The sequence below is a fragment of the Corythoichthys intestinalis genome, chromosome 11 (assembly GCF_030265065.1).
Source record: "Corythoichthys intestinalis isolate RoL2023-P3 chromosome 11, ASM3026506v1, whole genome shotgun sequence".
Lineage (NCBI taxonomy): Eukaryota > Metazoa > Chordata > Actinopteri > Syngnathiformes > Syngnathidae > Corythoichthys > Corythoichthys intestinalis.
The window spans coordinates 35,978,808-36,006,065 of NC_080405.1; the positions used below are offsets into that span (position 1 = coordinate 35,978,808).

General features: G+C 39.8%; 2 protein-coding genes across 7 annotated transcripts in view; one reads left to right on the forward strand and one right to left on the reverse strand.

Annotated features, from left to right (window-relative positions):
- Positions 1-16,164, forward strand: part of cdhr2 (cadherin related family member 2) — a 28,522-nt gene extending 12,358 nt beyond the window's left edge. For 3 of the 5 annotated variants that reach the window (XM_057851035.1, XM_057851036.1, XM_057851037.1), the window contains exons 15-31: positions 600-661; positions 747-990; positions 1,153-1,392; positions 4,096-4,165; positions 4,238-4,822; positions 5,270-5,344; positions 6,499-6,548; positions 6,746-6,897; positions 6,981-7,077; positions 8,834-8,922; positions 9,093-9,164; positions 9,409-9,544; positions 11,945-12,069; positions 12,161-12,274; positions 12,366-12,449; positions 14,792-14,855; positions 14,927-16,163. In XM_057851035.1, coding sequence (XP_057707018.1) covers positions 600-661; positions 747-990; positions 1,153-1,392; positions 4,096-4,165; positions 4,238-4,822; positions 5,270-5,344; positions 6,499-6,548; positions 6,746-6,897; positions 6,981-7,077; positions 8,834-8,922; positions 9,093-9,164; positions 9,409-9,544; positions 11,945-12,069; positions 12,161-12,274; positions 12,366-12,449; positions 14,792-14,855; positions 14,927-15,073 — 2,406 coding nt within the window. In that variant the 3' untranslated portion in view covers positions 15,074-16,163. Of the gene's footprint in view, positions 1-599; positions 662-746; positions 991-1,152; positions 1,393-4,095; positions 4,166-4,237; positions 4,823-5,269; positions 5,345-6,498; positions 6,549-6,745; positions 6,898-6,980; positions 7,078-8,833; positions 8,923-9,092; positions 9,165-9,408; positions 9,545-11,944; positions 12,070-12,160; positions 12,275-12,365; positions 12,450-14,791; positions 14,856-14,926 lie in introns of all 5 variants that reach the window. The other 2 variants (XM_057851033.1, XM_057851034.1) reach the window with 2 other exon arrangements.
- LOC130924451 (G protein-regulated inducer of neurite outgrowth 1) lies at positions 15,658-23,046 on the reverse strand. Of its 2 annotated transcripts, XM_057851039.1 has the most exons (3): positions 22,706-23,045; positions 21,000-22,337; positions 15,658-17,663 (listed from the first exon to the last, which is right to left on the reverse strand). In XM_057851039.1, exons 2-3 carry the CDS (start codon positions 22,314-22,316, stop codon positions 17,652-17,654), a joined length of 1,329 nt encoding a protein of 442 aa, XP_057707022.1. In that variant the 5' UTR covers positions 22,317-22,337; positions 22,706-23,045; the 3' UTR covers positions 15,658-17,651. The 2 variants fall into 2 exon arrangements, with proteins under 2 accessions (XP_057707022.1, XP_057707021.1); XM_057851038.1 differs by lacking the exon at positions 15,658-17,663 and having other exon boundaries at positions 20,197-22,337; positions 22,706-23,046.
- Positions 23,047-27,258: the final 4,212 nt, after the last annotated feature.

A 27,258-nucleotide genomic window follows, 5' to 3' on the forward strand; every position in this document is an offset into this window, starting at 1 on the left:
AAACAAGAGCACACTGTACTTTTATCTGTAAATAGATGGGGTGTATTCGTTTGGATAAAAGGTGTGTAAAATTTGAGCCTAACTCATGTGCTTACTTATGGAATGCAAATTTACTCTGTTACCTCTCGCGAGTGCCACAGTTGTGTACAACTGCCACTTTGCTTCCCTGTCTATGCTTAGGTAGCCCGCTCATTTAGAACCTTATCAACATCACAACGAATGTTTAAAATGAACTCTCCTATTGTGAGAAAAAATCACAATTTAGGAATAAAAATGCAGTTTCATGTGTCATAAAACAACACCTTGAATGTTAAAAAACAACACTCAGAGTGCAACGGATTAGCTCAATTTAGTGTTAAAGGTACATTTTAATGTGTTATTAAAAAAACACTGACAGTGTCAGATATTTAAACTCTATAATTGAGTTAAAATCTTAACACTTTCCGAAGTGTAACTTTAACTCAGAATCCGTGAGAATTATATCACCTTAGAAAAAGTGTTGATTTTAAATCTATCTGACTTAAATTAACTCTTGATTTTGCTGTGTAGTTACAAAAAAAAAAAAATAATAAAAAAAAATAATCTATCTTTATTTACAGGCAGATGACCCTGACACAATGGACAAAGACAACATTACCTACCAGCTTCTCCCTGAAAGCATGTATGACTTAGTCAATCATCAGTTACTTGAATGAAGTACGAATTTTCTGTGGCCCACTACTACTGACCACATATTTTTGTTTCAGACGGGCTTATTTTGATGTGGAGCCGCATACGGGTGTAATAACTGTGCAAAACAAGACGCTGTTGGATCGCGAAGTCAGATCTTTGTTCACTGCGACGCTTCAGGCCAAAGATTCCGATGGCAAGCCAGACAACGCTTTGCTAGAAATCGTAGTGACGGACATCAATGACCAGCCTCCAGTCATTAACAAAGAATTCTATCAGGCATTTGTTGAAGAGGGTTCAGAACTTCAACTCCAAATAGATGTAAGAGACATTTTTTGCTGCATTTCTTAAACAGGGATTCTTCAGTCCTACGGTTTTATTTTATGTTTTAAAAATTCCATTTATTCTAACATAGACATTGTTTTTCAGTATTCAGCATTCCATATAATGATATTTCTGTCCATTTTTCTCCACTTTGATTAGGCGACTGATGCAGATGAGCCAGATACATTAAACAGTCAAATCGTGTTTGCCATAGTACCAAGCGAGTATAGCAATTATTTCATCATTGACCCCAACACCGGAGTGTTGAGCAATCAGGTTGAACTGGACCGCGAGGCTTTGAATGCTGAGCTGAAAGGGAAAATTGAGATCAATGTTACAGCTACAGATAAGGGTATGCCTCCCTTGTCCACTATGGTCAGAGTCATCATCAATGTAGAGGTATGTGTACAGCTGATTGAGTTGGAATGCTGCAAGTCTTCATTTTTCTATCTCTAGCCCCTTTCACATACCCCTAAACGAAGTTAAAATCCCGGGATTTAAACGGGCAGGCCTTGTATGTGAAAGCAATTTCCTGGATCGACTGACACAAAGATTACGCAGACATTTAACTGGGTGCTTCTTAGTATAATGTCCGGGACTTTCCCGGGTGTTTTCCGAAATTTCCGGGTTCGCAGTGAGTCAGCAACAGGCACACTTTTGCAAAATAGACAATGTTTGTTTATGACAATTGCAGGATAAATGAGATTTATTGATTACAATCCCACAAGAGCAAGCAAACATACATCAAAACAAGAACAAGTGGTAACGATGACGCTAGATCTAGCTTGTCAATCGCAGAATCCCCGCGCTACCGTTACAGCACAACAAGATGTCCCTTAGCAATGAAAATCGCTTACCGTGACAAATGAGCGGGGAGCCCACGCTCCGGCAAAGCGGCAAAGGAACAAAGCCGAGCGACCCGTACGTAATCCTCTGGCAGACTTCGGGGGGTTTGGGGAATCCCCCGACTCTTATAGGCACGTCTGACGCGGGGACGCGCATGGCCACTCCTCGCCCCCACGAAAACGCACCACCCGAACTCGTGAGACCCCCCCCCCAAGGGTATGAGATTCCCCCCCAGTTGAGGCTCCCAGCGGTTAAAGTAGAATGTTTATTTAAGTTAGCTCGTGAGATTCCCTCCTAACTATGGAACTCAAGCGTGTACTATGATGCAAAACAAGTTATCTCTTGAGTTTCCCTCCTAACTATGGAACCCAAGGTGAAAAACAATAACAAGTTGTTACAATCTAGGTCACAGAGGCAATCATACATCACAAAGGCATAATGTGCTAATGTTAAGGCATCACATAATATTTTCTCCCATCTTTCCGCCCTTTGACCCGGATTGAATTTATCTTAAGGCATAATGTGCTAATTCACTTCGGGTCACATAATATTTTCTCCATCACCGGGACGAGGTGTATGTGAAAGCAAGCATGAAATTCCCGGGTCACAGCACGATGACTGATGACGTACATATCATGGCGGGTCGATTGTCACATCCTCTTTCTTCACAGTAAAATGAAAAGCAGTGAACAAACATCGCAATTATCAACATAGCAAGCTGGAAATAGCAAAATTTAACTGAAAACATAACGAAACTAAATTGCTACTGGATCGTAGAGCCGAGGAATAGAGTCCATCGTCCATCTTTGGAAATGTGTGGTTTATTTTGTTGCTGATGTTTGTGTCTGCAACTGCGGAAACAAGGTTGTACCTCAAAGCAAAAAACAACGGAGGGATGCGTTCAAAGGTTTTTTAAAAATACAAACAAAAATACACACGATTGCGGAAATGGGGGAATAACAAATGGGTCCGTGACAGTAGGTCGACGGGGATCAACAATACTAACCTAAGCGATAGGGAGAGAGCCGATAAGACGGGTGTCCAAACTTTTTGCAAAGGGGGCCAGATTTGGTGTGGTAAAAATGTGGGGGGCCGACCATTACGTAGAACAATATATTTGAGCAAATTTATTTTTAGCAAGCCATTCTGTGTGTCACATTAGCTTTATGATTTTTTTTTTAATTAATAATTTCGCAACTAGCCAATGTGGCGTTCTCTTTCGACTCTCGGGCTTTTGGGAGATACTGCTACTGTGAAATTAAACTAGTTTCAAGTGCTTCAATTTCTTGCTGCGTATCTTCCCTTTAATCTTGTTGAACATGTCAGCGTGTCTTGTTGGGTAATATCGCCTCACACTGAACTCTTTAAAAACAGCGACTGTCTCTTTGCAAATGAGGCAGACACAGTTGTTGTGTATTTTATTGAAGAAATAGTCCAATTTCCACCTATCCTTGAAGCGTCGGCCGTCGCAGTCAACCTTCTTTTTTTTGTTGATTGTCGCCATTTTAGAAAATTGGATGTAAAGGGTCACGGGGTAATGCTGCTTAGAGTGCTGCTGCCTTTTAGTTGGTAAATGAGGAGCAGCATTTAGTGTGTAAGCTACTTCATAGACTAGCAGCAGAACTGCTGATCAATTTATTAAGTCTGTGTGCGGGGCAGACATTACTGATTTTATGACAGAGACTGGGGCCAGATGAAATTTGACCACGGGCTGCATTTGGCCCCCGGGCCGGACTGTGGACATGTCTGCAATAAGACAACAAAACAAATACACTCAAATACCAGCACAAGTAGAGGATTTCAAAACAAGGGCGGCGGACAAACAAGCTAGCAAATGCACAAAAATCGAGAGTACGAGGAGTCGAACGGCGCCCAGCAAGTTATTTTTTCGGCACCCTTCTCCTGGATCGCCTGGGCTTAAATACAGTCTTGATGAGCTTAAATTGGCTGCAGTTACGACGTCGGGAACGCTCCCTCAACCGGTCCTGTAACAAAACACGATTTGTCCACCATTATGACAGCCAATGCGAACCAAAAATTACATAATGTCCGTGTTATAAAATCGCGCCAGCAGCCCTCCCCGCAAAATAGCGCCAGTGGTCAACATGTGAAAAGTCTGTGAAAGTGTCCAACCTGCGTCATTCCCGGGATATCTCAACATGCGTGAAAGCAATCCCGTTTCATCTTACACAGGAATTTACTGGGATATGTTTGTGAAAGGGGCTTCTGTAAATTATTCCGTTCCATTTCTTCCAGGATGTCAATGACAACACACCAGCATTTAAAAGCAACTCGTACAAATTCAGTGTCCGAGAGGGGGAAACAGGTCAGTATATTTCAGTAAAGTTGAAGTGTTGATAAGGGCGGTTCCTTAATGGGACAAATTTACTGCAACCAGGTGCATTTGTGGGGACCGTCATGGCTGAAGATTTGGACCAGACAACAGACTTTAACAAACTATCTATCCGAATCATCGCTGGAAGTTTCGACAGTTTCGCCATTCTCACAACTGCAGAAGATCAAGTTTATATGGGAAACATCACTGTGGACTTGGATGTTGATCTGGACTATGAGAGTCCTCGGAAGAAATACATGTTGAAAGTAGAAGCCACTGATCTTGGACAGAAAAAAGATGTGGTGACGGTGGAGGTGGACGTTTTAGACGTCAACGATGAAAGGCCTGAGTTCATCCCTTCAAAGCCAGTGAAAGTGAAGGAAAACACAACGTTGACTGAGGCTATTGGGAAATTTGAGGCATCGGACAAAGATGGAAACCATTCGCTGATCTATGAGTTCGAGTCCCTCAAATGTAGATGCAATGGATCACTTTCACCTTGTGACTGGTTCATTCTTGAACCGACAGGAGACATAGTGGTCAACCCAGAACACAATCTGGATTATGAGCTGTGTGACCAGGCGCTGATGGAGGCTTGGGTGATAGACGAGTACACCGAAAAAGGAGAGAACAACAGTCTCGTTGCAGGTCTGCTCACTTAAGGCCTACACATACTCAATGAGAAACATGTTCTTGTTCCAGTAATGCGAGAACAGAAGTTTTTGGACAACCTTGAATTGGAAATATTACCAAAAATGTCTTCTCATTTGTTGTTAAAGAACTATTGCGTGATTGGTTAAAAATTTTAAGGGTTAATTGTTAAAGTGGAAACTTGGATTGTCGCCGTAATATTTTTTTTTTTTTGGGGGGGGGGGGGGGGGGGGGGGTTGACAGTAAACAATGGATAACGTTGAGCTTTTGCTGAATGTTTCCACGATACTCTTGCAAGGAACACAAAAATACCCTAAAATACTCAGCGATACGAGTGCCAGCAAAGACATTTTGTCGCCTTGTGGAGTATGTATCGGCCTTTACAGCAACAATATATGTGTCATTAAGTTTAATTACTGCATATTAACATCCCTCTGCACTTAGGACAAATGGTAATCAACATTGAAGATATCAATGACAATGCTCCACAATTCATCTTCTCAGATTCTTCTGTCTATGGTGAGTGATCAAAAAGCAATTACCTAGAAAACATGTCAGTCAGACTCATCATTGTGCACATCACCATCCTCAGTTTACATGTTAATCACAATAGCAGATCGCAATACCAGATGGCACTCTGTTCTTAATATGAATATGTAAATACCTCACTTAATACTTCACTTACCCTAGTGCCATTAAATTAGAGAGACAGCGAGAACCAAAAGTGGTATTTGCCATGTGGCAAAATGGATTTTGCCATGTAGCATTTTTTTGCCATGTGGCAAAATGGATTTTGCCATGTGGCATTTTTTTGCCATGTGGCAAAATGGATTTTGCCATGTGGCATTGTTTTTGCCATGTGACAAAATGGATTTTGCTATGTGGCATTTTTTTTTTTTGCCATGTGGCATTTTTTTGGCCATGTGGCAAAATTGATTTTGCCATGTGGCATTTTTTTGCCATGTGGCAAAAACTATTTTGCTATGTGGCATTTTGTTTTTGCCATGTGGCAAAATTGATTTTGACATGTAGCAATTTATTTTGGTATGTGGCTTAATGGATTTGGATTTTTGAAAATTTGGACTGACTTGGTTGCCACTTGAATGTCAATGCGCTGTAATGCTAAGTGTATGGTCAAAAATCACAGCCACACGTTTTTCTGCCATTTAAAATGAATAGAAAATTTGGACGTGCATAGCCGTCAATGGCATAGCCTGACTTGGGTGTCAGCTGAATGCCAATGCGCTCTAATGTAAAGTGTATGGTCAAAAATCACAGCCACACATGTTTTTCTGCCATTTAATATGAATGGAAAATTTGGACGCGCATAGTCGTCAATGGCATGGACGTGCATGGCCTTCAAAACTGCCGTCCCAAAAAATTCCACATACCAACCCCCTAAAATAAATGCGACAAACCCAAAAAAATGTCACATGTCAAAATCCATTTTGCCACATTAAAAAAAAAAAAGCCACATGCCAAACAAAAAAATGCCACGTGGCAAAAAAAATGCCGCATGGCAAAATCCATTTTGCCACATGGCAAAAAAAAAAAAAATGCCACATGGCAAAATCCATTTTGGCACATGACAAATACTACTTTTGGCTCTCGGCCCTCCTGAAAAATCATCTTGATTCAGCAACATTGCTCAAAGTAATGTCTTCCTTCTTCAGTTGTGGTATCAGAGACTGCAAGCAAAGGGACATCAGTCGCGAGAGTCACTGTGAGTAAGAATGAAAGTACGGCACTGTTTATATTAAGCTGTTTAACTCATTAGCTGCCATTGACGACCCTCCCAGTTAATTCATTCAATACAAACCAAGGTATACTCTATGTATAGTATTCACAGACTATGTGATGTGGTTGATATTTAAAACTACCATTGACACGATAGACGTCACGTCTATTCTGTGCTCGCAGGCAACAGATCGTGACACAGGAATTAATGCCCAGCTTGACTTTAAAGTAAGTGACGTGAAATTTGAGGACATCTTCAATCAAACAAGTGACACGATATTGCTGTTCGAGGTTGTAACCACACAGCAAAAGGATATTTACGTTGGGATTATTCAGTGAGTAAAACAACAGCAGCTTTTCTGCATTGCTGAGAATATTATTGTCTTCTCATGTGCACTTTATTACCTCCTGCATCCAGAAACACTGAAGGGCTTGATGTCAAACTGAAAGGGAAATTTTTGGTAACAGTGTCTGCAACCGATACTGGCGGCCTTTCCACAAACACTACGCTTGAGGTGAGTCACTGGATCTTGAATCCTTCATCACATCTATAGGGAAATATAGCCTGGGGCGTCAAACTCATCTTTGTCGTGGGTCTTTAGAGGGTCGTTATGTTAGCTAACCCATATAAATATTTAACTAATTGGGCTGAAAATGACAGTGCTAGACATCCAATCTATTTGGACTGGGAGTGGTGAATGAAAGTTTCTCCATTGATTTATTCATGCCCATTAATTGGTCGCCAGTCAATGGCTTACCGCAAGCAACACGTCACTTTTGCTCATTAATATTCATGACGTTAGCAATTGTGGCTAACCTCCCGTTTGTCCCTAATAGTAAATAAATGGAAACAGTGTATGAAGGTAGGAGATGTTTACTGAGCTAAACGTACCAATTCTGTCCGAAAATAATGTTCCTGGTGCCAGTGTTCAGTAAAAGAGATGGCTTGAGTGTCAAGGGCTGAAAAAGACGGGAAAAAGAGCCGACCTGATCCACAGTTAGCTTTTTTATTGACGCCTTTTTGTTGTGTGCATTGCCTTACGCCACTGACAATGACATTCTCCTGTTTCAACAATCTATGCTTTACCACCATATGTCCTGTCTTTCTTACATATTATATCCTCTGGTTGTCTTATGTCTCTGACTGTTCTTGGGGACAATTTACATTGCTATTTTTGTGTAGCGATCGCAAATGCTACTTAGTGGCAGTCAACGAAAACTTTTAATTTTTTCATTAATAACAAATCTTAATGATATAATTTATTCACACTTCCCCCTTACTAAAGTTGCTTTTTTTTAACAACAGAAAAGGTAACAGTGGCAATCATATACCATTTTAATTATCTTCAGGTCATCGCTTGTCAGACAGAAAGAGCACGGCAAAATGCCACGCTAAAAAATAGGTAAAAATGATCAAAATGGCTTACCTCTTTGTCCTCTGAAGGACCATGCCAACCCAGCAAAATGTTTACTGCATATGAAATGTGAATGGCTTCACCTTGCTGGCGTTAAACTGGTCTTTTGGACGTCCGCGAAAGTTGATCCATTCTTCACATTTTTTCCTCCCAAGTTTTTGGTTTTGGGAAACGTATGAAGAAAAAAAATCCTTCATATGTCGTAATGTCTAGAGTTGTTTCAACAAGTTCCATAGCAGCAGTGTTTGATCGGCACGTTCTTTTTTGAAAGATTACCGGATAAAATGAGCAGAAATGACATGGATTGTATGTGAGGGCGTGTCTATAACAACCCACTTCCGCATTACGATGGCGACGTCACAGTCTAAAAATAGCATTTGTGCGGTACGCTACTGCAGCCATTTTTGGTTCTTTTTAAAAAAGGGGTGGGCAACAGTATATATTCTCTTTTCATATATAAATATATATATTTATAAATGTTTATATTTTATTAATTTGCTGTTTTTAATTTAAAAAATAGTAGGAAAAGGGGTAACCATTCTCTTTCATTTAACATTTTTTTTAATTAAAACAAAGGAATGAACAGCAAATACTCTATGATCATTATTATGTGTGTGTTTTTTTTTGTTGTTGTTGAAAAACAAACAAACAAAAAAAGTGTTTTTCTGGACTGTGGAAATTTTACATTAATTATATTTTTGCGAAAAACATGGAGTCAATGCAAATGATTTAATTTCGTAAACCAGACAAAACGATGCGACGGGCTGTATCTGGGCCCCGGGCCATCAGTTTAACACTCATATACTTTTTAACAGTTTCTTGCCAACTTGTCTAAACTTTTATTTTAATACTACAGATTTTCACAGTTGACGAATCTTACAGAGTTTTACTTCAATTCAGCAAACCCCCAGCTGAGGTGGAAAAAAATAAGCCTGCTCTCATCAGGTATGTGAATATGCACGGTATACATATGTGTACTATCACAGTGCTAACCAAAAGGGGACAGCATAGCATTACAAGTTGACAGTTGAATTTGAATGAACAACTGTTGCTGAGAACCTTTGTCCATTTGTGGTTTTAAATCATGCTAACGCATCTCTTTGTTCCATTTTCAGGGAACTTACATCTGCTACCAAAGCAGTGGTTCAAATTGTTTCCATAAAGGAAGACACTTCTCAAGAATCCAGGTAAATTATTACGCACTTTCTGTTACTTCATTTGAAAATGGACTGATGTCTAAAATCACTAGATGGTGCGGTCAGCAAAGAAAATTGAGGGTTATTTTTACACACTAGCAGGTGGAAGGTTTCTTTTCATCCTGTTGTTGATGCCACTTAGTTAAGAAATTAACACGAAAGAAACAAAAGTCTATTTGGGTGTAAATTCATTTATTTATACAATCATGTTCTGTATTATTATTTTTTTCCACAGAGCTTCAGTTGGTGCAATGATGGTGACATATTTTCTCTATTCCAACGGGACGGCGCTTATGTCAGAACAAGTGAAGGCAATGCTGTCTGACCCCAAGCATTTTCAAGTACTGGAACAATTAGGCCTCTTGTATGTGGTAAGTATTGGGTGTGCTTTGGTAATTTTTTAAGTTAAATTAATCAGACAAAAAGTACATACATTGATAAATACATCTTTTCACCTAGTATTCTGCTTGTCCATTAAGAGTTGAGAGGATTGAAAATGAGCCAATGGATGGCAGTGTGAGCTAAATAAAGTGATGAAAAGATGTTGGAGTGAGGGAATGAGGGAATGATTAAATAAAAGTGAAACAAATTTGATTTATCAGAAACCCTTTTTTAAAATCCTTATTTGCATATACACAGTTAATAAAACACATTGAGTTTCAGCGTAACCTCCACATGGGAAATATGGAAAATTAATGTTAAAATGTGAACTTAAAGTGCCTGTGACAGCATAAAAAACATCTTAAATAGCGTTATTATTTGAATTACAATCATATTTTGAGCCTATTCGACTATATACAACAATTTGGCAAAGCACAGATAACGAGAAATTAGTCCTTTAATCTGCCATTTAGCCCCGCCTATCATTATAGTGTCCCCAGCTGGAGGATGATGTCAGCAAGAACACGATTGCAGCTGATTTAGAATTCAGCCCATTGAGGGCGACGATTTAGAATGGGGAAAATTGCGACAGAGAGCAGCAAAATGCCATTGTCTTTAATCGCTCCAGTATTTTTACAGCTTATTCTTTTTATCTAAATATTTTTCCCCAATTGCTAAATAAAAATTATGGTCACGACAAATAACAGTCTTGTGCTAAATGGAATATGAAATATTAGAAATGCATTTATTCAGTATGTACAGGGCAAAATTACTGCATAATGGTAAAAACTGTCGACTTCTTGCGCCTCCCGAATAGTATTTTATTCCACCGGAGTTATTTAGGCTTTTGTCATTTCCCTGCCTCAGCTTCGGAAACGGAGGAAAGACCGTAAACAAAGCAGGAGGCGTGACAGCTAGCCGACATGCTAACGTGACAGCTAGCCGACATACTAAGTCGAACTGAGCATTTTCTGCGGCGGGCAGGCAGTGTTCGTCGCCGGGGAGAGAAGATGAAATGCCGAAAATGACAAATCACACAAAAGTTCCCCAATTCATGTCACATATAGTGGCGGTGTTGATTGTCTCCGCCGATCGGTCAGCCCATGGCGGCGGGCAGGCAGTGCTCGTCGCCGTGGAGAGAAGGGGAAATGCCGAAAATATAAACAAAACAGGAGTAGTATTATCACCACAAAATGCAAGCCACTTCCTTATTAAAACATTTGCCATGATCCCAGTATTTGACATGATATAAAACACGAAGCTTACCCACTTAGTCATCCGTCGAATGGTCTCTTGATTGTCGGAATTGTTTTGCCCATCGCGGTGAACAAGAATCTTTTGGAAATCCACAAAGCCTCACACCACTCTCCCTGGTGCAGCAACAAAAGCCTGCAGTACATTGGGATGGCGTGATGCGAAAAATAAACGATTTAATCTGCAAAATCAGCTGAATCTGTGGTCCATCCACGTGCTGTAAAGCAATGGCTGTGTTGTGAGATGCTGACCCGGGTGACGTTACATTCGCATTCTTCCTCAACCCGAGACTGGAGACGGAAGTCACTAATTTTAATGGCGAAAGATTGAAAAAAATTGAATAAATGAAACGATCGCTTCCACACAAATCCAAGCGATCGATTTCATATAGGAGCAGAAAATACCACGTGAAATATGAAATAAACATGCTTTTGTCAGGCTGAGACGACGAGGCGGACTCAGTTGCGGAGGTTCAGGCAAAAATTTTATTTTGAAAACAGAGTTTCTTCCGCTGACTTGCGGGGATGAGAAAAAAAGTACAAACCAAAAGCTCTCCAACGGAGGAATAAGTCAGGGCAACCACAATCAATGTTCAAACAAAAATGCACTCCAAAAGGGAGGGAAGGCAAAAACACAAAACGCTCCAAATGGAGGAAAAAAAATCAAGATGGCTAAGATCAAAAAGGTTCAAACACAAAGCACTCCAAATGGAGGATAATATTCAGTATCACTATGACAGGCTATGGCGAGAGGCTTACGTGACTGACCTTGGAAGAAAGACAGTTCTGCACAGGACAAGGGAAACTAAGGCAATATATACACAATAGGTAATGGGGAACAGGTGGAAACAATAGGTGATCAAGTGACCAGAGGAAGGGCAAGTACGCAGACACGAGGAGGGCGAAGCCTTCAAAATAAAACAGGAAATGACATGACAGCTTTTTGCTGACATTGGCACTTTAAAAACAAATATTTTTATTAAGATGTCACTCATTTTCTTAACTATGGTATTTTTGAGCAGGTTGTTTCTCTGGAAGTTACTTTTGCAAACAAATGCATGTTTTTGGAATATAGAGGGAAGAATGCATCTTGTTACTCATATTAAACTAATGTGAGAATTTTGTACTTTCTTTCAGGATGGCTCCGTTAATGAAGAAACACCAGAGTCTGACACTATCAAATTCATCCTTTATGGCGTCATTGCAGGTTCCCTCATTGTACTTGTTGTCCTTATTACTTCACTGGTGTGCACCCGCAGAAAGTATGTACTATGAATGACTACATGTTTTCATTCATTTATTGAGCTGCCAGTAGTGTATACCTTGTGCTCATCAACTCTCTTCACACTCTAGCTACAGGAGGAAGCTCAAGGCAGCACATGCTATGAATTCTGCAAACATGCTGGCATCTGACAACCTTAAAAGTGGCCCTGTGGTGCCAGGGACCAACAAATACACCATGGAGGGGTCAGAAGACAATCTATAACTCACCTATTGTCAGTAAATGTTAGAAAATGTGCCTTATTCTTAACTCTGTACCATAATTTTACACTGTTAGGGCAAACCCGGTTCTCAATCTTAACATTGACTCAGCCATGGATTTGGACCTGGACGGAGAAAGTTCAGATGTTGACAAAGTCAGGTAAACTAAACACTGTTTCCACAAATTTGAATTTAATGAATAAATTAGAGCTGTCAAACAATTAAAGTTGTTAATCGAGTTAATCACAGCTTAGAAATTAATCATAATTAATTGTAATTCAAACCATCTATAAAATATGCCATATTTTTCTGTAAATTATTGTTGGAATGGAAAGATAAGACACAAGACGGATACAGTGCCTTGCAAAAGTATTCGGCCCCCTTGAACCTTGCAACCTTTCGCCACATTTCAGGCTTCAAACATAAAGATATAAAATTTTAATTTTTTGTCAAGAATCAACAACAAGTGGGACACAATCGTGAAGTGGAACAAAATTTATTGGATAATTTAAACTTTTTTAACAAATAAAAAACTGAAAAGTGGGGCGTGCAATATTATTCGGCCCCCTTGCGTTAATACTTTGTAGCGCCACCTTTTGCTCCAATTACAGCTGCAAGTCGCTTGGGGTATGTTTCTATCAGTTTTGCACATCGGGAGACTGCCCATTCTTCCTTGCAAAACAGCTCGAGCTCAGTGAGGTTGGATGGAGAGTGTTTGTGAACAGCAGTCTTCAGCTCTTTCCGCAGTTTCTCGATTGGATTCAGGTCTGGACTTTGACTTGGCCATTCTAACACCTGGATACGTTTATTTTTGAACCATTCCATTGTAGATTTGGCTTTATGTTTTGGATCATTGTCCTGTTGGAAGATAAATCTCCGTCCCAGTCTCAGGTCTTGTGCAGATACCAGCAGGTTTTCTTCCAGAATGTTCCTGTATTTGGCTGCATCCATCTTCCCGTCAATTTTAACCATCTTCCCTGTCCCTGCTGAAGAAAAGCAGGCCCAAACCATGATGCTGCCACCACCATGTTTGACAGTGGGGATGGTGTGTTCAGGGTGATGAGCTGTGTTGCTTTTACGCCAAACATATCGTTTTGCATTGTGGCCAAAAAGTTCAATTTTGGTTTCATCTGACCAGAGCACCTTCTTCCACATGTTTGGTGTGTCTCCCAGGTGGCTTGTGGCAAACTTTAAACGAGACTTTTTATGGATATCTTTGAGAAATGGCTTTCTTCTTGCCACTCTTCCATAAAGGCCAGATTTGTGCAGTGTACGACTGATTGTTGTCCTATGGACAGACTCTCCCACCTCAGCTGTAGATCTCTGCAGTTCATCCAGAGTGATCATGGGCCTCTTGGCTGCATCTCTGATCAGTTTTCTCCTTGTTTGAGAAGAAAGTTTGGAAGGACGGCCGGGTCTTGGTAGATTTGCAGTGGTCTGATGCTCCTTTCATTTCTATATGATGGCTTGCACAGTGCTCCTTGAGATGTTTAAAGCTTGGGAAATCTTTTTGTACCCCAATCCGGCTTTAAACTTCTCCACAACAGTATCTCGGACCTGCCTGGTGTGTTCCTTGGTTTTCATAATGCTCTCTGCACTTTAAACAGAACCCTGAGACTATCACAGAGCAGGTGCATTTATACGGAGACTTGATTACACACAGGTGGATTCTATTTATCATCATCAGTCATTTAGGACAACATTGGATCATTCAGAGATCCTCACTGAACTTCTGGAGTGAGTTTGCTGCACTGAAAGTAAAGGGGCCGAATAATATTGCACGCCCCACTTTTCAGTTTTTTATTTGTTAAAAAAGTTTAAATTATCCAATAAATGTTGTTCCACTTCACGATTGTGTCCCACTTGTTGTTGATTCTTGACCAAAAAATTAAGTTTCATATCTTTATGTTTGAAGTCTGAAATGTGGCGAAAGGTTGCTAGATTCAAGGGGGCCGAATACTTTTGCAAGGCACTGTATATACATTTAACATACTGTACATAAGTACTGTATTTGTTTATTATAACAGTAAATCAACAAGATGGCATTAACCTTAACAATCTGTTAAAGCGATCCATGGATAGAAAGACTTGTAGTTCTTAAAAGATAAATGTTAGTACAAGTTATAGAAATGTTATATTAAAAGCCCTCTTAATGTTTTTGTTTTAATAAGATTTGTAAAATTTTCAATCAAAAAATAAACTAGTAGCTCACCATTGTTAATGTCAATAATTACGCAATTCTCATGGTGCTGAAACCCATAAAATCAGTCGAACCCAAGCGCCAGCAGAGGGCAACAAAACTCCAAAAAACACAAGTAACAAGTGGACATGACAGTGTGCTGTCATTTTAATCTGTTTGAGCGGGGCATGTGCGTTAATTGCGTCAAATATTTTAACGTGATTCATTAAAACAATTAATTACCGCCCGTTAATTTTGACAGCCCTAGAATAAATTAAAATTTTCATCTGATTTTTCATTTGATTTTCTCCCTCATTTTCCAGCCTTGACTCCCTGACCTACAGCAATGACAAGAACTCCTTTGAGAAGGATACAAAAGCCGTTATGGTAAATAACACATTTAAATTTGTGTATTTTTTAGCAGTGTATTGGGCTAATCCTACACTGCTCCTTATCAGCAGAAAATCCAGGAAGAGGAGGATGAAAGCCCCCACGAATACATCGAACCTTTGGGTGCAGCGTTGGCCGAACGAAGCCCGAAAAAAAGTTTAGACAATCACAGAGATGGTGTGACTAACCCTGCATTCAGCACAACAGACTTGTAACGTGACGGTGGAAATCGAAAATGTGTATTATCTGCAACCAGAAAACCAAACTGACAGTCCAACACAACCTTGGCAATGTTGGATGAATACCTAAAAGCTTCTTTTTTGTTGGGAGCCTTGTAGAAGATGTAAAAAATTAAATGGTACATTATTGTGAGTATTCCTTTTCAGCAAAACTAAAAGAAAAACCAAAATTTATACCATAATAACAATGTCATGATAACACATTGGCCTGTACATTCTTATTGAAACACATATGGCGGTGTTTTTATGATTTTTATATGTTCTAGAAACCTCTTAAATTAAGGCTGAAATAATTTACATATTTTGTCATGATAAAACACACTTTATACTTCCATGTACTGTAAATTAATGCATCATTTGGGATTAACCTACCGCAGTTGTGATTCACACACACGAGCAAGGGGTGTGTTTATGGATCGTGAACTAAACTTGTTTTATCAGCATTTCAATCATTTATTTTTCAATTAACACTTACTGCTGAGACTTTAAACTGAGAAAAATATCCCAGCCACAGCAGTGTCATAACACATTAAAAGGAAAGAAGCCATTGGAAAACAAGATATTTTGTGCAGATAGTCATTTTTATTTTGGTCAATGTGTTATAAAACAGATTGAAAACTGTCTTGCTTTCAAATGAACTTTGTCATCAGAGCAACACCCAGTTTGACTGATGTTACCCTTTGACATAAAAATGTGTATCACATTGCCTCAGCGGATGACACAGGATTGTAATTTAGCTGATAAAATGTTTTAATATACCTTGTTTGCCGATGTTTACATTTTGTATGACTTCCTGCAGCGTGAGATAAACACTATAGAAGCACAGAAAAACATAGGCAAATATAAATGAATGTATAACATTGCTATATATGAATAAACTAATACCTCAAATGTAGAAGTGAAGAATTGTTTGCACAACAATAGCACAGACTAACACTGCTGAAACCAAACTATATCAAAGGTAAGAGAGAAAGCGACAAGATTGCTTTATTTTCAATCACAAATAAGTATAAATGGCAAACACGGCTGTAATAATGTCATAATTTCTGATCATGATTGTGCTCTTGTGCTCTGATTGAAGCAATTATCAACATTGTCACAATGTATATTAAAAAAAAAAAAAAAAATCAGTGGTCAATTTAAAAGCAGAGCACGAGACACTACACATTACGTTAGGGACTCTTCACATACGACATTTAGATTTAAAATTCACATCCCTGCATAAAACTCACAGACCTCGAGGCCATGACTCCTTGTTCCAGAAGTTGGGAAACTTGATAGAATGTTCAAGAATGAAGTAATTTATAAACTGTATAAGAATGGAGTGTAAAAAGCAAAGAGGATAGCTATAGCATTTCAAGTGAATAGCAATAGCAACAATGACATTAAAATACACAGACACAGTGTAACATCTTGGAGGAAAAACTGGCTTTAGAAGTCCTCGGAAAAGTCGAAAAGGAACAGTGTTGAGGGAAAAATAAATAAAACATACGTGTACACCTTTTACAGAGGCTAATGCAACTAGCATGCATGCTGAAAGCATAATGGCCAATAGTGGTAAGCATGAAAATAACAGACACGAATAACAATAAATGGCATAGTTGTACTGCGCTTAGGACATTATTTCACAGTTCACCACCAACAATTGAGCATACAATACTTATAAGAAACTACCAACAAAGCAAACATAAATATTAAAATGTGTTCTTACACTACCTGCTGACAGATACCATTCACCCATCAGGGTTGAGCGACGCTTGAGTTTCTCTCAGATGACATCGGATGAAAGATGGACAACAATTGCCGCCGATAGTTACAAAAGCTCCATATTTCTATCAACATAATTTAAAACTAGGTAATATTGTGTTGTTAACACATGTTCCCTCATTATTATTTGTTAATTAAGCATTTTCAAAGGGGGAGCTATAGTTTTTAAACTTTGACTTTGAGACAAAATATAGGGTGGGGCAGAGCAACTTGCCTATTTAAATTCGGCGCCCTGAAGCGATGGTCACCCTGAGGATGGTAGGGATGGACTTATTTAAGAGGGTATGGCTTAAAGTTTGGTTCTTAATGTGCATTATTTATTTTGTGTTTATTTTTCAGGAATCCCAGTGAGCATTATGGAGTGGACGAAGTTGGAATGTGCTTTTGCTGTTGAGGCATTTTATTTCAAGCGGTCGCTCAATCATCGCAACGCAACTTGCATTCCGTAGGCATTTCAATGTTGACCCCCGTGATCTTGTTTCTGGCCGGCAGTTGATTGTGTCATGGGTAAACAACTTTAGAGGAAAAGGTGATGAAGAAAAAGAAACCTGGGTTCCCATGTACAGCAACGCCACCCCAAAAATCTCCCCGACGGTCTGCCCATAAACATGCATCTGCTCTTGGGTTGTCTGCTCGTTCTGTGAGACGAATCCTCCATGAAAAATTGAAATTTCATCCCGACAAATTAGTTATGGTGCAGGAACTTAATCCACGTGATTTTATTGCTCACTTGAAAAAAATGCCTCCACAGAGAAAGCCTGTTCCCACTCCGTCCACTTCATGATGCTCACTGGGGTTCCTGAAAAATAAACACAAAATAAAAAACGAATGTTAAGAACCAAACTTTAAGCCCCACCCTCTCAAATAAGTCTATCCCTACCATCTTCAGAGCAACCATCGCTTCAGGGAGCCACATTTAAATAAGCAAGTTGCTCTGCCCCACCCTGTATATCATTCACCAGTCAAGTGCAAGGCACATACTCTATCAAGAGTCACTTCAGACTCACTTGGACACCTTGTGGTAGTTAGTAAAAGAGGGACATTGATATTGAATGCAACTATGACGGCAATAGATGTCCTACCCATCTCACAAATGGACTGGACGTCTATTACCGTCAAAGGCAGTCACAGAGTTAAGTGAGGTCACAAAACAAAATAAATAAATATATCAATAAAGTCCATTCATTTTCTGAGCCGCTTATCCTCACTAGGGTCAAGGGGTTGCTGGAGCCAATCCCAACTAACTATGGCAGTAGGCGGGATACACCCTGAATCGGATGCCAGCCAATCGCAGGGTACAAGAAGATGAACAACCATTCACGCACACACTCATACCTAGGGACAATTTAGAGTCTTCGATCACCCTACAATTCATGTTTTTGAAAAGTGGGGGAAACTGGAGTACCTGCAGAAAACCCTTGCAGGCATGGGAAGAACAAGCAAACTCCACACAGTAAGGCCGGAGCCTGGGATTGAACCCTTGATCTCAGAAATGTGAGGCAGACGTGCTAACCACTCTGCCACTATCCCGCCTTAAAGAAGTTCTAGGGGCAAAATATCACACTTATTTGAATTCATGTCTCCAAACTTTTTAAAATTGATTACAATGTGTTTTATTTTAAGATTCAATTTTATTTATTTAGATTTTAAAAAAGTATTAATTATATTTTTCACCATTGAAATGATTGATTTTTCCTCCCCAAAAGGCATCCGTCACTTAATTAATTCAATTTATTTGAAATTGGCCCCTTGGCCACATGTTTGAAACCACTGTCCTATATATACAGTGCCTTGCAAAAGTATTCGGCCCCCTTGAACCTTGCAACCTTTCTCCACATTTCAGGATTCAAACATAAAGATATAAAATTTAAATTTTTTGTCAAGAATCAACAACAAGTGGGACACAATCGTGAAGTGGAACAAAATTTATTGGATAATTTAAACTTTTTTAACAAATAAAAAACTGAAAAGTGGGGCGTGCAATATTATTCGGCTCACTTGCGTTAATACTTTGTAGCGCCACCTTTTGCTCCAATTACAGCTGCAAGTCGCTTGGGGTATGTTTCTATCAGTTTTGCACATCGAGAGACTGACATTCTTGCCCATTCTTCCTTGCAAAACAGCTCGAGCTCAGTGAGGTTGGATGGAGAGTGTTTGTGAACAGCAGTCTTCAACTCTTTCCACAGATTCTCGATTGGATTCAGGTCTGGACTTTGACTTGGCCATTCTAACACCTGAATACGTTTATTTTTGAACCATTCCATTGTAGATTTGGCTTTATGTTTTGGATCATTGTCCTGTTGGAAGATAAATCTCCGTCCCAGTCTCAGGTCTTGTGCAGATACCAACAGGTTTTCTTCCAGAATGTTCCTGTATTTGGCTGCATCCATCTTCCCGTCAATTTTAACCATCTTCCCTGTCCCTGCTGAAGAAAAGCAGACCCAAACCATGATGCTGCCACCACCATGTTTGACAGTGGGGATGGTGTGTTCAGGGTGATGAGCTGTGTTGCTTTTACGCCAAACATATCGTTTTGCATTGTGGCCAAAAAGTTCAATTTTGGTTTCATCTGACCAGAGCACCTTCTTCCACATGTTTGGTGTGTCTCCCAGGTGGCTTGTGGCAAACTTTAAACGAGACTTTTTATGGATATCTTTGTGAAATGGCTTTCTTCTTGCCACTCTTCCATAAAGGCCAGATTTGTGCAGTGTACGACTGATTGTTGTCCTATGGACAGACTCTCCCACCTCAGCTGTAGATCTCTGCAGTTCATCCAGAGTGATCATGGGCCTCTTGGCTGCATCTCTGATCAGTTTTCTCCTTGTTTGAGAAGAAAGTTTGGAAGGACGGCCGGGTCTTGGTAGATTTGCAGTGGTCTGATGCTCCTTCCATTTCAATATGATGGGTTGCACAGTGCTCCTTGAGATGTTTAAAGCTTGGGAAATCTTTTTGTATCCAAATCCGGCTTTAAACTTCTCCACAACAGTATCTCGGACCTGCTTGGTGTGTTCCTTGGTTTTCATAATGTTCTCTGCACTTTAAACAGAACCCTGAGACTATCGCAGAGCAGGTGCATTTATACGGAGACTTGATTACACACATTTGGATTCTATTTATCATCATCGGTCATTTAGGACAACAATGGATCATTCAGAGATCCTCACTGAACTTCTGGAGTGAGTTTGCTGCACTGAAAGTAAAGGGGCCGAATAATATTGCACGCCCCACTTTTCAGTTTTTTATTTGTTAAAAAAGTTTAAATTATCCAATAAATGTTGTTCCACTTCACGATTGTGTCCCACTTGTTGTTGATTCTTGACAAAAAAATTAAATTTCATATCTTTATGTTTGAAGCCTGAAATGTGGCGAAAGGTTGCAAGATTCAAGGGGGCCGAATACTTTTGCAAGGCACTGTATGTAATAAAACAGTTTAGGAGAAAAAAAGAATCATTCTTAGTGCATGGAAGGGTGAAAAAACGTTCTGAATATTCAGATTTAAAGTGAATATTCAGGATGAACCTAATCTGTACAATAAAGTTTACAGGCGACCTAAATATGACTTTCATTCTTTTCAATAATATTTCAACATTTAATAGGCCTTCTCAGAAAAGGCAATTGTTTAAATTACAATGTGAAATTCAAACAAAATGACGGTCTAAATTGTGTCCTACTTTTGGAGGTTCCACAACTGAAAGAAAGTCTGCAGAATGCACAGCCAAGGCATAATGCATGCCCCAGTCACCTAGGATAGGATCCAGATCACTCAATACATTATTAAAATTGTTAATACCCATCTTATACTGTAAAATTACTCTGTGGTATGCGCTCTGGCGCAACAATGTGGCTGCTGCATGTTGTCCATCAGAAGTCGAAATGGGTTTCTTCTGTTACGGCCCACTTTGTCATCTCGCTCCCGCCTCTTCCCTGCCCGGCACCTGCCGGAGCCTCCCTGGGCTGCCTCGTAGGCCAGCGGTGTGGCCGAGGGGTTGAGCGGTGGAGGAGGGGGCAACGAGGGCTGCCTTTTCTGCTTCTTCACCTGTTTTTCCAGGTGTTTCTGGATCGCAGAACCCAGCACTGCCACTTCCACCACCGCCCCATACACTTCCCATGTCATACCCTTTTCATCCCAGCTCACCTCCTGCACCACCTCCTCGCTCTTCTCCTTGCAGTCCTTTTCCTCTTCACCTTCCTCCACCTCATTTTCCTCACTTTCTTCTTTCTTTTCCTCAACTTTCACGTGACTTTCCTTTTCGTCCTTGCTCTCTTCTGCGATGGCTTCTTTTCCGATTTCGGGAAAAGTTGTAACTGTGGGCGTTCTTGGCGTCATTGGCGCTGTAGCAACGGAACGGTACTCCACTTGCTGACCCATTTGAGTCTCTGCATCGCTTCTTTCGCCGTGACTCGGAAAGTGGAAGGCGTGGTCTCCCTCGGGAGGAGTCATAGGACTGGTGGCCGCAGATTGGCACTGCACCACTTCTAGACTCACCTGAGTTCGGATGTTGTGGTAGCCATCAGGAGCTGGAGATTCCGGGACAGGCGGCTGAGATGCATATTTCTTCTCGTGTCTGACTTCTTTGATTTCTTGTTCAGGCTCATCCTTGTTGTCATTTTCTTTATTTTCACCAGTCTTGATCGGGTCTACGGTACGACGACACGATTCCTCCCGTTCTCCTTCTTTCACCTCATCGGTATCATAGTGAGTCACTAAGATGGTAATGTCTTGATCCAGACTACCCATCCGTTGTTGCTTACTTTGGTGATTATGATCCGCCACTTGCAAGTTGCTGATTGTGTCAGACTTAACTTCTGCTGGTGTACTTGTTTGCGTTCCACTCCCATCTCTTCCTGCGAGTGCTGGGAAGGCTGTGACGGAGGGAGTCTTGGGAGTCATGGGAGATGTGGCCACGGAGCAAAACTCCACTAGCTCACCCGCCTGCATTCCAGCATCAGCTCCAGATCTGCTCAAGGAGCTTGGGAAAATAAAGGAATGACCACCCTCAGGAGGGGTCATGGGGCTCGTGGCAGCTGAGTGACACTGGACCACTTCCAGACTGACCTGTGTGCGCATGTGGTGCTGCCCAAAAGGTGCGGGGGAATTTGGGTCGGAGGGGTCCGCGGTTGATGGCAAAGGAAACAAGACTGTGTCCTCAGCTTGGTTATCGGTTTTTCTAATTATATCTTCCATGGCTGTTGTTTTGTCACCCTCTGATTGTTGTTTTAAATGGACAGTCTGCTCCTTCGCGTTGAAAAAATCGGACTGCGAACTATTATCACAACCCTTCCCTTCCCATCTGTTCTCCTCATCAACAGGACCAACATTATGGAGCAGTTCTATCTGACCGCCTCCTCGACTTGTTGAGTCTTGATTGGTGCTCGCGAGAGGTCCTTCAAGCGCAGTGTCATCATCAGAATCTTTACGGAAACCTTTTGTCTCATCTTTGAGACTTCCCATTTTGTCTTGTGTAAGATTTTCCTGCAGAAAAAACAAAACAAAAACTGCTGATCGATATTGTTTTCACTAACCTGCACGTTATGTAATATGACCAACATTTGCTCTATATTGTTTTCTTGATCCCCATTTGTTTTGAATATTATTTTTTTCCAATACTATTATAAGTACTGTAGTATATAACAGACGAGAATCAACAAACACATTTTAGCCTTCGGCAGATTTTCCACAACACAGTGATAGGCTGCATAATTTTCTATGCTTTAGTTTCAATAATACATTTTAAATGACTAGCATCAATAAATTGGATACAAAGAGCATAGTGAAGTCAATTAGAATGAACATAAAAACCCGCAAACACGATATAATAAAACAGAGAGCAGGCAATGTACCTGAGCAGTCAATTCAGACTAAAGAAGCCTCCGCAAGAGAGTCTGGAACATTTAGGTCAAACATTGTCCGAACTTCATGTTGAGAGACCTCCTGTATGCACGGTGTTCTGCTCTTGACTGCTGTGGCTACAGGTTTGTCTGTAGAAGAATCTGTCTTAGGCAATCGGCGCTCTTGAATCTGTGGCTGCTCTGCCTGTTGAAAAGCTTCACGTTTCCAGTTTCCCTGGAAACCACGCTTGGGTTCTTGTGGTGAGTGGTGAGGGCAAAAATCTATGTTCGGCTCTCATCTCATCAGCATTCATAGTAATTAACGTCTCATTTGGGGTGGGGGCGGTTGACGGGGTCAATAATGAGATGTGGAATACTGGACCAAACAGGTTTCTGCAAATCTTACATGTAAAAGGGTCAGTGTGAAAAGATGATGTTTGAATAAACAAATTGATAGTGATGGCCACATCGGCTTTCAAAATGAACTGTTTTTACACTTGAACACATAGTAACTTTGGTGTATTATAACTTACAACATTGGAACTTAGAAGGCAATTCACCAACCTTTTTTCTGTTGAAACTGCTTTAATGTTTTTACAAACTTAACTCATCAGCTGCCATTGACGGCGATAGATGTCAATCCTTTATGACTTTCAGAGTCTGTTCACAGACCTCTAGGAAAGAGCCTGACACAAGATTACAGGTTTCAAAGTAAAGATCGGGGGCCACCACCTTTTTATGTGATTATTTTTAGTTGCAAACAATATGTGGACATCACATTTCTGGTCACAATATTAACATGTGGTGAACACGTGTTGGCAACATGACCCAAAATGTAATGTCCAAGTATGTGGATGGCAGGTTTTTATGGGGCTGTTTTTTTTAGTTTTTTTTTTTTTTAAATATTGTATTAGCCAGTGTGTTGACGTGTAAATGTATGGGGTCCCAGCCCATACCCTGTGGCACCACTGAGTGATAGATTAACCACAGTTGCTCGAAAAAATAAACTTCTTTTTTTTCCCCTTGACTGCAGAATAACAGCTTTAATTTGATTTATTATACTGAATTATTGGTTGAAATATTGATCGCCTCCAGACTTCCCAATCAAAATGAATTGGACGTCTATCGCCTTCAACAGCAGTGAACTAGTTATTGTTCTTTTCGATTGACTCATTACAAAATGAATCCAAAGCATAATTTACTTAAATATTGGTGAAATTCCTTTGTTCCACCAAAAAGGAGGTTAGAGCCTGAAGGAGGCTGAATGAAGCCACCCACACACAAACACTTGCACACCACGATGTCTTTTATACACCAGCCATCCATGCTCTCATATTCAAGACATTCAAAGCCCCACTGAATGCTCTTATTTAGTATTCATATTCAAGTAATTTACACTGTTACCTTTACTTGATGGGCAAGGATAGTAAGTTGCAGCTTGACTAGAACACAGTGTGCCTGAAGTATTCTTACCACTAATTCAAAGGCCTCCACCATTCTCAGGCCCCCACAGAGTTCTGTTGCTTAGCAACCACATAGTGTGATGGAAGGAGGTGTGTTGCCGAGAGCCAAGGTAAACGAACGTGCTCTCATGAGCCTGCCAAAGGTTGCTTATAATGGTCTATCATAGAGGAACAAAAACAGTGTTCGCAACACATAGGAAAGAAAAGACAAATGCTTCTGTTTTATTTTGCAAAATAGTCACACATACAAAATATAGAATGGTTAGAAAATAGGTAGACTCAAGTTTTTGGAATGTTAGTTAAGAGTTGCTTCCTGTTATCCCATTCCAGCATGTTTACTTGTCTAAAACCTGTAGAGGATGATGATCATGATGATGGTGAGTTGGCTGCAGGTTTAGCAAGATGAAGAAAGGGATTACTTGGTCTCCCGTTTCTGTCCTAACTCCTTGATCGCGTCTGTGGCCTTGTCGGCAGCTTTGCCTATGGCTGCTTGACTCTGTTTGCTGGCCTCTTGAGCAACTGCGTGCATTTAGGGAATAATAGGATACATTTTATATAAGTTCAACATTTCACAATTGACCGTATAGAATTACATTCAATACAAAAACAGAGCATATAATTAACAACAACAAAAAATCTATCAATCGTAATATTGCAAGCCTCATGATTATTTGACACTGTCAAAATGAGGTCATAGTTACTTATGAGTTCAAATGACAATTTTGGAAAAATAACGTTTTTTTTCCAGTTTAATGAAAATTTATGACAGTTTAATAATACTTTTAAAAGGTTCATTTGACACAAATTATGAAAACATTTTTTTTCAACACATTACGTGTTATAACACAATACAATACTTTAAAAGCTTTCGTTATCGTTGCCATCGCCAACAACTGGGTTTAATTAAGTCTGTAGCAGAAGTTTGTAATCACGAAAAAAAAAAAAATATTAACAACAACAAAAAGTTAAAATTCTTGTAACACATGGAAAATACCCCAGTTTATGGGCAGTCTGGAGCTTTATAGCATGAATAAAAACCATACTGTACAGTAATTTAATTTTAATTTTTTGTATTTTTATTAAAAGCAACGAATTTTGGTTGTTAGTTATTAGTATAGGGCAAGGAATTATTTATGGTACATCAAAAAACACTTAACCACATGACCACCGTCACATTTTAGGTTACCTATAGGCAGGGGTGAAAGTGGGCAGGAACGGTCAGGAACGCAGTTCCGGTATAGGATTCAGGGCTGGAACGCAGTTCCGGTACAAGTTTCAGGGCCGTAATGCTGTTCCGGTATACGGTGCTTTGATTTCGAAAATATGACGGCAACTGTCAAATATATACTGTACATATATGTGTGTATATATATATATGTATATACACAGCTGCCACACATGCATTTAATCTCAAAGAAGAAAACAATCTACCAACATCAGATTTACATACTCAAGTGTTAACAACAAGCATAATAAAGTGCTTGTTTAGCGTAATCCGTTTCCACCGATATTTATTATTTATTTTATTCCATGGACGGCATGGAGGTTTCCCCAGCTGCTGCAGTTATCTGAGTACTGACATGTGATCAACAGATAGTTAGCTCTGATTGGTTCAAATGTGCATGTTTTCTGAAACAGGAAAAAAAAAGGGGGGGGGGGTAATGCAACAGAAAATGGATCAAATCTTTGAGCGCAAGGAAAGAGTTAAGGTGGCTTATTCATCATATTTAGTTTTATTTGCTCTGATGAGGAGGTTCAGAACATCTTAGACGTCAATGTGCACTTTGGACTTATATTTATTCATTTATGTTAGGCGACTTATTCATTTCCTTATGATTTCAAAAAGTCAATGTTTGCGCGATCTTCATAATATATTCCATTTCACTCTGCATAATATAAGTCATTTGTACTTATTTTTCTGAATGTATGTTACTTATATCTTTATTATAACAAAAAACACAACAAAAAGTAAATGTTTACATTATCTTCAATTTTAATATCCTACATCCTATGTTCTTAAGTAGTTAAAATTGAGATTTGGCATTTAGTATGTGAGGAAATGAGGGAAAATAAAAATTAGGAGATGGAGGTTGGGGTTATAGCTGGTTTTGTTAACTTTTATTTTGCAAATCTTTGAAAAAATACAATTTGAATGAAAATCTTTTTGTGTGTGTTATAGAAATAATTGACCAAAACAGTTTTCTTTGCATTTCAGTAGTTTTGACATCCCCCCCACCCCCCCACCCCCAAAAATAAAATAAAATAAATAAAAATAAATAAATACAATTTCTGGCACCGTGGCGACCTTCACGTTGGGGAGTTCCGGCAAGAAATTCTAACCACTTTTCCCCCTGCCTATAGGTCACAATAGTATCAACATTTATTGGGGGTAACATTCGCTCATTGGCCCCTCCCAGTTAAAATGGACTGGACGTCTAGCACAGTCTGTGGTAGCAAATGCGTTAAATGAGTGCTCTATAAACTGAATTCATGTGAACTACAGAGGATAGCAAAACTCAGGCTTTATTCACACTATATCATACAGTATTAAAAAGATATGTTTTTAATATGATCCATGAAATATGAAAAATGCTTACTTTTATAAAAAAAAAAAAAAAAAAAAACATTTTGTTCTTGTGTAAAATTATGCGTATTCTGACGATTTGTGTGTACAGTGATCTTTTTTTTTTTTTTTGACGTGTACGGTACCTGCATTGGCCGTTTCTTTGGATGAGTCTGCCACCTGCTGCACAGCATCCTGAGCTGCCTGCACTGAGAACATGCGGCAGTGCTTTGTGATTTTTTAAATTAAAAAAAACATCCATTTATCATCAATGCATAAGTGTATTTACCTGCAGTTTCTGTGACCCCTTTGACTGCAGAGTGGCTGCTGCCTTTTAGGCCCTCAAAGGACTTCTTCAACGAGGCCATGACTCCTCTCTTTTGGTCCCTGCGGGGTCTACTGCATGGGTTTGATCAGACTGCAGACTGTAACCTGGGTTGCTGGTTTAATATCCTCGGTTTGAAGCAGACAGTGGTGAGCCTGCACGTTCCAGTTGGATTAACCCGGACAAAACCGCCTCTCAATGAGGTCCGGTCAGA